At 49.4% G+C, this 13,473-nt stretch overlaps 1 protein-coding gene across 1 annotated transcript; it reads left to right on the top strand.

Annotated features, from left to right (window-relative positions):
* The first annotated feature begins 4,432 nt into the window (after positions 1-4,432).
* LOC143824930 (transcription factor HES-5-like) lies at positions 4,433-7,373 on the top strand. The gene is made up of 3 exons (XM_077312787.1): positions 4,433-4,780; positions 5,702-5,882; positions 6,260-7,373. The coding sequence occupies exons 1-3, from the start codon at positions 4,502-4,504 to the stop codon at positions 6,529-6,531; spliced, it is 732 nt and encodes a 243-aa protein (XP_077168902.1). The 5' UTR covers positions 4,433-4,501; the 3' UTR covers positions 6,532-7,373.
* Positions 7,374-13,473: the final 6,100 nt, after the last annotated feature.

The following is a 13,473-nucleotide window of genomic DNA, read 5'->3' as shown; positions in this document are numbered from 1 at the left end:
CCAAGATCTTGAGCATCTGGACACTTGGGGCTGCCTTGTAGTGACCCGAGGCATTATTAGATAGATTCGTGGTCTGTCGCTGGTTACTACACACGGTGTCTAAAGGGAACCTCCACCTTCAGAGGCAGTCCACCTCTGACTCCCAGAACTAGGGGGCAACAAAAGGGTTTCTGTTGTTGGCCTTCCATGGGAACTGGTTGGCCACTGCGTGAGCCATAAACCTGGACTAAGATGGACCACTGCTCTGATCCAGCAGGGCTCTTCTGATGCTCTTGTTGTCCTGCCTATCGAAACATTGTCTGTTCTGACTGCTATTAAATCTCTGGGAAACGGATTTCTTGAGTGGGTTTATTTTCCGGTTCCGCACAGGAAAATCCAACTGCAAAGGCACACTGAAAGTGAATTATCCAATGTGTGCAGAAAGGTCCGGTGGATGAAACTCTAATTGAAGCTAGTGGGTGTGGAAGGGTGTGACTGTTTAGCATTGGACATTTTCTCCAGGGGAAGTGGAGTAAATATGATTTCCTTCCTTCCTTCCTTCCTTCCTTCCTTCCTTCCTTCCTTCCTTCCTTCCTTCCTTCCTTCCTTCCTTCCTTCCTTCCTTCCCCGTTTTTCTCCCCTTTCTGCCCTTCCTTCCTCCCTCCCTCCCTCCCTCCCTCCCTCCCTCCCTCCCTTCCTTCCTTCCCCATTTTTCTCCCCTTCCTTCCTTCCTTCCTTCCTTCCTTCCTTCCTTCCTTCCTTCCTTCCTTCCTTCCTTCCTTCCTTCCTTCCTTCCTTCCGTCTGGTCCTTCCTTCCTTCCTTCCTTCCTTCCTTCCTTCCTTCCTTCCTTCCTTCCTTCCTTCCTTCCTTCCTTCTCTCTTTTTCCTTCCTTCCTTCCTTCCTTCCTTCCTTCCTTCCTTCCTTCCTAGCTACAGTTGAAGGAGCACGTAGAAAGAAGGCACAGATCCGGGGAGGGATTCCCCTCCTTCCTCGCTGCGTCGGCCCAGCCAGCCTTTGCGCCTAGGGGCAACATGTTCTTTTGAAACGTAATTGATTTCTACCATCAGGCACCAGTCTGCTTTTGCAGAGGGTCAGCTCTTTCCCACATCCAAATACATTATCCCACAGCCCCGGACTTTTGTACAACACACTCCGGCGATTCATGTGCAAAACAGCCATAATCCCTCGGGCCTTTCAGAGTCAATAAACCAGGAAATAATAAATCCCTCTTGTGCGCCAAAAGAGAGGGCTTGTGGGAATTTCCACAAGCCAGAGAGCAAAGGAAAGGGATGAACCTTTTTTCTTTTTTTTTTTCAGGAGATGTGTTTGGACGGCAGATTCCCGCCTTTGACCATCGTTCAAGGCTTCTGAGCTAAGCCGGAAGTGTGGGAGAGGGTTTTGAAGTAGCTTAAGGTGAATTGCCAACTCCTTATCCCTGGAGATTTGGGTGTGGAGCCTGCGAAGGCCAGGTTTTGGTGCAGGGAAAGACCTCACCTAAGGTTGCCAACTAAGCTTGAAGAAAAACCTCCCCTTTCTCCACATGGCCCTGTTATGCAGATGTTTTGATCGTCCGGTTGACAACCGAGTTCAGAATTGGGATACACGATTAACAGGGCCAATGTGTCGGGACACCAGTAATGTCTAATTGTGCATGTTTTACAGATAAGATTTGCTGCGAGAGAGAACAAGGAATGGAGAAAAACCCCAACTCAAACGGAATTTTCAGATCCAAACAGCTGGCACGGGAAACCTGAAATCACCCGTCTTGGGATTTCCCAGCAGAGATGGAAATATCTTTGGACTATTAATCAGCTGGGTTCCAATCTTCCAAGCTTCGTCCTTCATAAACAAGGCCCTCTTTTGCCCTTCTGCTTGTCCCTTTTGAGTTCCCTCTCGGCAAAGGAAGGTGCCTGAGAAAAAGTCTATTTCCCTTGCGTTTTTTTCCAGACCGGGCCGAACAAACCACATGAGTTCACGCCGTATTGTTCGAAGTCCGACCCCCACAAAAGAGTTATTAGCCGCCAGGCGGTGTGGGTATGAATTCCACTGAGTTTCCCACACTGTCCCCCTCCTGCCTGGGACAATAGAAGTGTGCCAGGCGACCACGGGCAACATCAACAACCGTCCAGAGTGCTCAATGCATCCAAGGGGGGGGGGAGGGAGTCCAACTCCCAAAAGACCATCTGGTTAGTAGTTGCAATGCAGCAAAGAGGGACGTGGGGCTGCCACTCCGAAGGTGGGAGAGACACGCTCTTTGACACCAGCCGAGCCTCTTGGGACCAGGTGCATCACTAAGCTATCTGTCAGTCGCTGGGTTCTTCCTCGGAAGCTCGGAAGCTTCCCGGAATTCTGGGGAAGCTCCAGGCTCTCTCTGGAAGTTGGCAACCCTGACTCTAGGCCTAAAGTTCCAGGCCTGCACCTCAATGGCGCTGAGGGGCCAAATAAGCAGAAGGCCTGGGCTTACTTTCTGATTCGGGGGGGAAAAAGACTAATGTGGTTGCTGTTCTTTAACAGGCCGCTGTCAGGAAGGGAAAGGGGTCAGGGAAAGAGCCAGCCCCATACTCTTCATTGTGTGGGCCTGAATGGGCTTCTCCCTTTGTTCCAGACAGATGTTGGCCGCAGAGGCCTTTATTCCCTGCCCTCTGTTTTGTGGGAAAGTTGAGAGGCGAACCGTCTCAGGACTACTTTGAGATTCCAAGAAGTTTTTCTTTTTTTAGAAATAGACACGGGGGAAGGCAGGCAACGAGATTTCTCTAGCATTTCTCTAGCATTGCCAATTTTTTTAAAAAAATTAATTAATCGTTGCCTCTAAATGAGAACCGAAGAAAAAGCATCAGGAAGAAGATGCATTGGATAGGGTTGCCAGCTCCAGTTTGGGAAACATCTGGAGATTTGGGGAGGGGAGCCTGAGGACAGTGGGATTTGGGGAGAGGAAGAAATCCAGTGGGGTTGATCACTGCGGAGTCCATCTTCCAAAACGGCTGTTTTATCCAAGCAGATGGATCTCTGGAGATCAGTGGTGATAGCAGCCAATCTCCAGTCGCCCCCTGGAGGCTGGCAACCCTATGCCCTGAGTCCTTGGCTGAGAAATCTGCCTGCCCATGCCTAGCTTTGCCCCCAAAGTCTCCAGGTATATCCTAACCCAAAGCTGGCAACCCGAGTGATAATGCTGGAAGCAGGGCAAGAATAGCCCAGAATGGAGGAAGTAATACTCAGCTTTACTCCCCAGGCACAGACTCTGCACCACAGCCCCCCCAGGGGATCATCAGACCCAGTTCTGTGGTTTCCGTGGGCAAACCAAGATCTCTTTCATATATATATATTTTAATGTCTTCGGCTTGCAGCTTGACGGTTAAACCGTCTTTTGGTTTCCCTTTGATAAAACTGCTAGATAAAATTTTTTTCCCTGGGCCCCCAGAATGCCCTTAAGCTTCCCTTAATCTAACACGTTTTCTCTTTTTAAATACATTTTTTCCCTTGCTTTGCTTGTTGGGTAGCTTGTCTTTCTTGCCGACATTCAAAGAGGGCTTCGGAAGGAGAACAATGTATTCCTGCAGCATAAAATGCCCATGGAACGATGCAATGGAACTCAAGAAGAAGAAGAAGAAGAAGAAGAAGAAGAAGACACTGCTGTGAGGGATGGAGTATGAAAGGAAGGAAGGAAGGAAGGAAGGAAGGAAGGAAAGAAAGAAAGAAAGAAAGAAAGAAAGAAAGAAAGAAAGAAAGAAAGAAAGAAAGAAAGAAAGAAAGAAAGAAAGAAAGAAAGAAAGAAAGAAAGAAAGAAAGAAAGAAAGAAAGAAAGAAAGAAAGAAGAGTTGGTTTTTATACCCTACTTTTCTCTGCCCAAAGGAGTCTCAAAGTGGCTTTCAATCGTCTACCCTTCCTCTCCACACAACAGGCACCCTGTGATGTTGGAGGGGGGGGGAGCTGAGAGAGCTCTGAGAGAACTGCTCTGTGAGAACACCCCTAAAAGAATTGTCACTGGCCCCAGGTGACCTTGGGCCGGTTGCGTTCTTTCAACCTGGCCTGCCTCACGAGGTTGTTGTGAAGACACATTAGAGATTAGAATTGGAGCCCCCATTGAGGAGAAAAGTGGGGTACCAACGAATCGAATGAATAAGAAAATAAACATGGAGCATTCGGCTGCATTTGGACTCCATTCTGCTGTTTCCCTTCTCAAAACTGCTTTGTTCCATCTCGGTAGGATCACAAAACCAATAGGCCCCAGACCTTTTGGCCTAGCCGCCAGGCTCTCCCTTCCTGCCTTTCCACCACTTTGCACCTTAAGCTTCTCTCTCATGCACGCCGCCCCCCCCCCCTTGCATCTTTAAATGTGATCAGTGGTCCAAGACTGTGCTTTTGGAATGTCATTGATCCCCAGCCGGGCATCTGGCAGGGCCCGCCATTCCCAAATTCCTCCCACGGGTTCGTCGTGCGGCTTCGCAGGCTGCACCAGTTGGTACAGGCAGAAGGTTATTCTCTCGGGGCATTGACAGTCAACGTAGCGTGTGCTAAAGAGGGATGCTTTCTCTATTATCTGACCGCCCGCCCGGATTGGCTGCGGGACTGTGGGAAACGCCGAGCCGCTGGGAACTCACGTTAACCGCTAAGCCGCCTGCGGATATAAATAGAGGCGCCCGGGGAGATCTGGGGCACACGGGTGGCGCTCGGGTTAAGCTGACAGCAGCTGACGTCCAGATCTGCCCGACAGCCTCGCAGGTTGGGTTACGGATGGCTCCCGGCAACAGCTGCACGGCCCACGCGGAGGAGGAGAGGATGTTGGCGAAAGAGAAGAACAAGGTAAGGAAGAGCTTTGGACAATCCGGCGGGCAAGTGCATTCTTCAGTGTAGGCAAGCAGGCCGGGCCGTCCCACAAAGTGAAATCCAGTGGCAAAAAAGGGGATTTAAAGGGGATCGAAGGCACATTCCTCGCTGTGTGTGGTGGTGGTGCCCCCATTTCACACAGGCTTGTAGGCTTGTGCATCCCTTGAGGATGAGGACCGGTGGGGGTGGATGGGTGTCACTCTGTGTGGGACCCCATGCTCTCCAGAGCAGTGAGTTCACACGTCCCAGTGCCAGGAATACAGAGGAATCAAGAACTCCAGTGGCTTCCCTACTTGCCAAATAATGGCACTTTGATCCGCTTTGGGGACCATTTGCAGGTGGATTTTGCCACTGCGCACAGTAAAATCTGGCTGCTGAGAGCATTGAACGTGTCTTGTTTGGGGAGGGTGAAGTCTCCTCAGCAGGTCTTCAAATGGCCAGCCCTGGGAAAGATTGAAAAGGAAGCTGGCAGAATTGAGCAAGCAGCTGGGTGGATGAGAATTCTGTGGCCATGAGGCAGCCAAGAGGCTACACTCAGGCCTTCCAAGGGTGAGGCTTCTGCATCATAGAATCAGAGAATAACAGAGTTGGAAGGGACCTCCTGGGTCATCTAGCCCAACCCTCTGCACTATGCAGGACACTCACCACCCTCTCGCTCATCCACTGTCACCTGCCACCCCGTCTCAATGGCGGCATCTGGAAATTCTGCAAAACGCTGGGACAGGAGATGAATCCTAGAATCACAGAGTTGGAAGGGGCCATACAGGCCATCTAGTCCAACCCCCCTGGGCAAAGATGGGCAAAGTAGGATTTGGGGCTCCCACAGAACGTGCCACTGTAGGTTCTCTCTGGGCAATTCTGCAGGCTGACCCTGTCTCCTTCCTCCTCCTCCGACAGCTGAGAAAGCCAGTGGTGGAGAAACTGCGCCGCGACCGCATCAACAGCAGCATCGAGCAGCTGAAGGTATTGCTGGACAAAGAATTCCAGAGGCACCAGCCCAACTCCAAGCTGGAGAAAGCCGACATCTTGGAAGTGGCCGTCAGCTACCTGAAACAGCAGCGGCAAACTCAGGGCCAAGGTGAGGGCAGAGAAAACCCCAGCAGGCTCCGAGAGATGGGCCTTTCCTTGCAAGCTTAGGGGTCAACGGGCCCTTAAAATCATTCGCAGGCCAGCTGAGCGAGGCTCTGCTGATTTAGGATCTTTGTTAAAGGCTCAATCGATCAATCAAACTTTATTACAGTCGTTCAGACCAAGTTATATGAAGTCAGTGCATAAAAGGCCAAAAGAATCTGGTCATTTAATGTAATACGGTTTAAAACAGATCATAAAATAGAACTTAAAATGATGCTACTTTAGAGCATCGGATTTTTATGGCGTCGGCTCTCAAGTCTCTGCAATTTGTGTGCGATTGTTGCTGACTTCCTTTTTGCCGTTTTTTTTCCCTCTTTGCTCCAGCTTTCGGCCAGAAGAATCCAGAACTCGACTTCAACACCGGCTACTTGCATTGCTTGCGGGAGACGTTTAATTTCCTCTCTTATTGCGAACCCAAGAGGGAAACGCAGACCCGGCTGATCAAACACTTCTGCAAAGTCCACGTCATCGCCGACCACGCACGCCCACCCGCTCCGGCCACGTGCTGCTCTCCTGGGCCTCCTCACCCTCTCCCCAAGAAGCACCCGGCCCACAAGAAACCACCAGCCGCCGCTGCCATCTGGAGACCGTGGTAGAGGCCACGGACGGACTTTCCCCATAGCCGTGTACAAAAAAACCATACTAGAGGAATCTTTCGTTTTAGGATTCCTCTTTCGAAAGTAGGAAACATTTGGATTTCCAGGAGGAGAGCTTGGAGGAGAGCTTAGCTGTTCTTCTACCAAGAGAAAGCCGGCTGATGTAATTTCCCTTCACAATGAAGGATCGTGCATTCTTTTTGCAGAGTGTGGGTAAAGTCCACCCTTAATGGGTGACTGTGGCAGCCAGCCAGCGTCTCTGTTCCCAAAATGACCTGCAGCAACCATGTTGCTGAAAAGATGTCTCTCTGGTATCCAAGAGGGACACCTTTGAAGGTTCTCAGCAGCATCTGTTGAGAACCCAAGGGCTTGAAGAGGAGATCTGGCTCTCTGTCCGGGTTGTCTTTCCAAGAGAAAGGCGTTTATTAGATTATGTAGTTTTGTATTATAAGGGCTTTAGTCTTTTTTGTTTGTTTGTTTTACCCTTCTGCGTGAATCCCTTTGCTTCCTAAATTGTAGCCATGTTCCTGAGAATCCTGGACTACGTTTGGAGAGGAACTTTCTAAAAGTTATTATGATAACGTTTGGGGCATTGCGTTTAAGTCCCGTTGCATTTGTGTGCTTCTCTCCTGTGAGAGAGTTGTCAATGCCTTTTGTAAAGGAAATGCTGGGTTGTGTATCTTTAATAAGGAGAGAGAGGGGGAGGGTATGTAGATAGGCTGAGATCTATGTGGGATACTTTCATTAAAAAGGGGGAGGGAGTGACTGTTTCATCCCATGTGATGTTGAGTATTGTTTGAATTTCTTGGATGGAAATGTCAATAAAAAAAGGTTTTCATTGATTAGTTTGTGGTCCATTTATGAGCATTTCCTTCCAGTTCTTGATGTTAGCACATTAGTGAGGTGGGAAGCTCAAATTTCACCACTGCTGGAGCGGCTTAAGTCATTCCAGAATCATAGAATCATAGAATAATAGAGTTGGAAGGGACCTCCTGGGTCATCTAGTCCAACCCCCTGCACTATGCAGGACACTCACATCCCAATTGCTCATCCACTGTCACCTGCCACCCCCTTGAGCCTTCCCAGAATCAGCCTCTCCGTCAGATGGCTCTCCAGCCTCTGTTTAAAATTCTCCAAAGACAGAGAATCCACCACCTCCCGAGGAAGCCTGTTCCACAGAGAAACCGCTCTGTCAGGAACTTCTTCCGGATGTTTAGTAATGGAATTTCCTTTGAATTAATTTCATCCCATTGGTTCTAGTCTGTCCATGGAAGTCAGAGGGACTTCAATATCCTGCCCCAAATCCTGCCCTCTTCAGGCCCCACCCCCAAAATCTCCAGGTATTTGCTGGCTGCAGTTGACCTGGGCTTTTTCTTGTGGCGTCTCCGTTCAGCTGATTTTAAATGACCCTCCCTGTTGGAGGAAACATGCAGGAATTAGCATATTGTTTGCATGTTATCTTCATCAAGGCAGAGGCAGCTCCATATGGGGTTGAAAATATGACATCTCCTTCCTCCTGCACTGAAGCCCGAGGCCAAATCAGGGCCTTTGGCTGGTGATATTTTGCATAGGAAAAATCACAAGTTTGCCTTTCTCTCCTTGAGTGAAGCTCTAAATTGTCCCTTGGAGATGTGCAGGGGTAAGAATCCCCCACCCCAGTTAAATCAACGCCTCTGCCATACCTTCTAACTGGGGTTGCCAACCTCCAGGTGATGACTGGGGATCTCCCAGAATTCCAACAGATCTGCAGCTGACACATCTGTTCCCACAGAGAAAAAGGCTGCTTTGGTCTCTGTATTATTATACCCTGCTGAAGTTTTTCCCCTCAACAAGCCCTCCCTTCCCTGCCCTCTGCCTCCCAAATTTCCAAGCATGTCCCATTTCGTAGAGGGCCACCCTACTTCCAACGTTTCATGGATAAAAAACAAAACCCTTTGAATTTTCATAAGGAGGGCCACAGGCAGAGCTCACGTGGCCGTCCCAGACAGGAATCTTGGAAGCTCTTTTCAAATTAACAAAAGTCTTATGGCCAGCATGGTGTAGTGGTTAAGAGCATCAGCTTCTAATCTGGCGAGCCGGGTTTGTTTCCTCGCTCCTCCACGTGCAGCCAGCTGGGTGGACCTTGGGCTAGTCACAGCCTTGATACAGCTGTTCTGACTGAGCTGGAATCTCAGGGCTCTCTCAGCCTGATCTCCCTCACCGGGTGTCTGTTGTGGGGAGAGGAAAAGGAAGGCGACTGTAAGCCGCTTTGAGCCTCCTTCGGGTAGAGAAAAGCGGCATGTAAGTACCAACTCTTCTTCTTCTTCAGTAATATCAGGGCTTTCTCAGCCTTACCTCCCTCACTGGGTGTTTGTTGTAGGGAGAGGAAGGGAAGGCAATTGTAAGTCACTTTGAGACTCCTTTGGGACGTGAAAAGCGGGGTATAAAAACCAACTCCTCCTCCTCCTCCTCCTCCTCTACTTCTAAAAACTGTTTGACACCAGTCATGGCTTTAGTTTCAATTCCCATAAATGCAATCAAATCTTTTGGGGATGACATCACAGTCCTTATTTGCTTTTTAGGTCAACATCTGGGAAGACTGAACAATTTCTACTGCTGTGTTCTGGGTGCTGCTAATTTTAATTACCTCCTTATTTTTTACCCTGCATTTCCCCACAATGAGGCGCCTGCATGACTCACATCATTATTCCATCCTCCGCCTTATCCTCACAACAACCCTGTGAGGTAGGCTGGGGTGAGAGACAGCGAGAGCAAAAATGAATAAATGGTTAAAAGTCACCCTCGGCTAGGGTTGCCACCCTCCCGTTGGGGTCTGGAGTTTTCCCAGAATTGCAAGGGATCCTTGGGTGATTGGGATGAGATCCCTTGAAGGAAATGGCAGTTTCAGAGACGGCGAGAGAGCCAGCCTGTGTCTAAGAACAGCGATCTAGAGCAGGGGTAGTCAACCTGTGGTCCTCCAGATGTCCATGGACTACAAATGCTGGCAGGGGCTCATGGGAATTGTAGTCCATGGACATCTGGAGGACCACAGGTTGACTATCCCTGCTCTAGAGAACTAGGTCTAATTCCTCCCCAGGAAGCCAGCTGGGGGACCCTGGGCTGGCCACAATTCTCTCATTACTCACATCATTATTCCATCCTCCGCCTTATCCTCACAACAACCCTGTGAGGTAGGCTGGGGTGAGAGACAGCGAGAACAAAAATGAATAAATGGTTAAAAGTCACCCTCGGCTAGGGTTGCCATCCTCCCGTTGGGGTCTGGAGTTCTCCCAGAATTGCAAGGGATCCTAAAGGCAATGCCATGAATGCAAATATCACTCTTAAAACGAATACCTACTTTCTCATCTGATGCATACAGCTGGGATGGAAAAGGAGGTAGAACTGGTGCCAAAATGGCATAAAGTTTGCATTAAAATACTGCCAACAATTAAATCAAACAAACAAAAAAAAACCCAGGACATTCACCATTGAAAATATGCAAAAAAGCAGTTTTTGTCTATGCACCAAATTTGTCATAAATACCAAAGCCAGTTCTGGGAGACGGTATGGGAATTTAATGAATGATGATGATGATGGTAATAATACTAATAATCCTGTTTTGTACTTGGGCCGGTCCCGGATCATTCCGGTGTTGAAGGCTAAAAACCAGCACTCGGAACTGGGCTCACGTGTACCCCAAAAGGGTTAAGTGTCGGATAAACCAGTGCAGAAACAGGACCCTAGAAAGTTTTCCAGTTCTGTATCTTACATCACAACTCAAGTATTATTAAATTCTTGGGCTTTTTTAAAGAAACCAGATCTTGACTTTAAGCCGCAATGGAAGTCCCTGAGCCGGCCAGGCAGTCAGAGCTGGGGGTAATGTTTATTATGCTGACCCCATGGCCCGGGGAGATTCTCGAGACAATGCCCCTATTAACCTCAGAGTGTGGGGCTGGCTTTTTCGGTGTTTCCCACACTTTCTGGCCATTGACGACATTCAGGGGACGACAAAGGAAGCGTGCCCCTCTACGGCGCCCATTCGTGACGCTGCGCAGTCCCCCATTGTGGCGACCAGCGATTCCCGTCCCGATAGACCATCTGGAGCAATTCACCTTCCCCGAGACCACGTTGATCGATCCGCATTATCCCGGGCCTCTTCAAAAGGCTGGGAATGTTATGCTCTTTGACACCAAAGGGGTTTTCCCCGCTTCAATGGAAGGCCTCTTCAAAGGCTAGAAATGGAGGGAAAGGTGGGGGGCAGCGCCGGGAAGGGGGCAGGGGTAGGGGCAGGGGTAGGGTTGGGGTGGGAAGAGAGGAAAATCCATAAATTGAAACTGGAGTTGCATTGTTTGTGTGAGATGCTCCTGGGGGTCTTTGGAAAGGAAGGGAAGAGGGAGAGGGAAATAAGGTAGAAAAGAATGAAAATACTTTTTTTTCTTTTAAAAAAACAAAAATGAAGAGTACCACAGGGGTTGAAACATGAAGGAACCTAATCCCACCTCAGACGCACTACATGGCTTTAGGCAAGCTGTGTTCGTAGTCTCCCACAATATGACTGGTCTACCTTGCAAGGCTCTTATCGGCGGTATGAAGGATAGTGTGAGCTCTCAGTGACCAAGCCCCCAAAACCCTACTTTGTCATGGAAGCTCATTACGTGACCATGTGGTTGTCGCTTTCTCTCAGCCGAAGCTACCTCAAAGGATTGTTGTGAGGATAAAATGGAGTTGGGGATCATTGTGCCGGCAGCCATCTTGATTTCCCACCGTGGAGAAAAGCAGAATGCATCTTCCATCACCTCACTAAAATGAGGGATACTGGTATACTTCTATTTTTAAAAAGTGTGTGTGGGCGGGGGACTCGGTCATTGTAAGAGACTATAAAGTGGCATCCGTCAGGTAGGAAAAAGTTATATATAAATATACATGGGTGGGAAATTTATAATATCCCTCCGAAAGCCTAGGAGGGCTACGGCTAGGTTACCATCCCTGGCAGCGTGCAACTTGAATCCAAACCTTGGCTCAGCCATGAAGTTATGCCCAGCCTGATCTACCTCACAGGGCGGTTGTGACAATAAAATGGGGAAAGGGAAGGACCGCATACATTGCATAGGAAGAAGAATGGGACACAAAAGGATAGGGTTGATGTCTTTAAGTATTTGGAAAGTTCTCATTTAGAGGAGGGCAGGGATAGGTTCCTGTTGGCAGCCAAGGAGAGGACCTGCTATAATGAGTTTAAATTATGTGTAGAAGAGTCGGGACTAGATATCAGGGGGAAAAATTATGAGCAATTCAGCAGTGGAATATGCTCCTAAGAAGGTTGTGAGTCCTCCCCCCCCCCACCCATGGCGGTCTTTAAGCAGCAGCTGGATGCTTTGAGGCGGATCCTGCGCTGAGCAGGGGGTTGGACTAGATGACCTGCAGGAGCCCTTCCAGCTCTATGATTCTACGATGAACAGCTTTGCCACGGGTGCCTTTTCAAGAGGCTAGTGTTGAGGCAATGCAAAACAAATTTTAAAAAAAATTGCCACATGCATGTTAGAAGTAAAGACTTCTGTGTCTTTTGGAGCTTTTAAAAAGGGGCTGCACGAATTCAGCTGCACAGGTCTACTTTTAAAGCTGTACTGACAGGAAGATAAACATTTGTGTGGAACCTTTAAAAAAATAAGGCCTGGAGTATTTGAAGCAATTATCATCATCATTGTTATTATTATTTAAATTTCTAGCCCGCCACTCCCAAGAAGGCTCATGGCAGGCTAGAAATGACAAAGCACCTCTGAGCATACACAAAGTCCCTTTCCCTAGCTCGTCTGAACCTGCAGATCAGAGGCAGGCCTTCCTACTCTGGGGTTTCAGAAGCCCCTTGAAAGCTGGCACCTCTGGCGAGGTGGGTGCGAGTGTATTTTTAAGGAATTAACTTCCAAACAGATGTTAAAGGATGGTTTTGTCGCTTTGACAGGCCCGGAAGGAGGAGGAGGAGGAGGGAAGGTGGGCGAGGACTTGGGGGGGGGGACCAGGGACACTCCTCCTCCCCCCTCGGGCGGCTGTTGGGGGGGCACTGCGCCTGGTTCACCATTCACCTCGGATGGTGTGAGCTCACAAAACTCCCTTTCCCACACGTCGGCCCCATTCATGGTGTTAAACTGCGGACAAAAGACGTGTGCCTGATCACAGGCCGAGGCTGCTTGTGCCATCTGGCCGGCACTGTGCGGGAAGAAAGGAAGAGGTTTCGGCAAGGGGGGGGGCAAGCTGCCCCCGGAATTCCTGCCGGGCATTTGTGTGGGTGGCGCCCAGTCAGGAACGAAGCCTGCACATTTCATACTTGGCCCAGACTGTACGTGGGGTCAAGGCGGCCTTTCCTAGAGTTTTTAGCCCTCTTCCTGCCTTGCCCGTCGCTGACTATATGCAAAAGCCACGTCAAAAGCAAGCGAGGAGTTGGGAGTGCACACTTTAGGGTTGCCAACCTCCTGGCAGGGCCTGGAGGTCTCCCAGCCTTACAGCTGATCTCCAGCTGACGGTGCCCCTGAGTAAGGTGTGCATGTGTAGGGGGTTTGGGATTTGCAACCTTCCGGGTGGCACGGGATTCCTTTCATCAAACAAGCTTGGGCAAGTGGAAACTGGGGGTTTTCCACTGCTCTGAACCACTATGCCCCACTGGCTGGCTACAGGCATGAAGGTGAACCGCCACACTGACTCGCAGTTTATGAAAATCCGTCAAAAGACCTCGATGGAGGTGAACGTTAGAAGCTTTGGCTAACTGCTCCCCCCGTTCTGTCCGCTCAGTATCTCCATTGCCCCTACGGCAACAGTCTGGGGCAGATCACGGTTGTTCCCATTTTCCAGAGGAGAAACTGAGGTCACATGCATTTTCGAGTGTTACACATGGGATTTACGTGAAAAGCGGAACACGCTTTGAAATCGGGATACATCTTAGACCAGGGGTAGTCAAACTGCGGCCCTCCAGAT

Source organism: Paroedura picta, chromosome 15 (assembly GCF_049243985.1).
Source record: "Paroedura picta isolate Pp20150507F chromosome 15, Ppicta_v3.0, whole genome shotgun sequence".
Taxonomy (NCBI): Eukaryota; Metazoa; Chordata; class Lepidosauria; order Squamata; family Gekkonidae; genus Paroedura; species Paroedura picta.
This window is presented reverse-complemented; position numbering and strand designations above follow the sequence as displayed.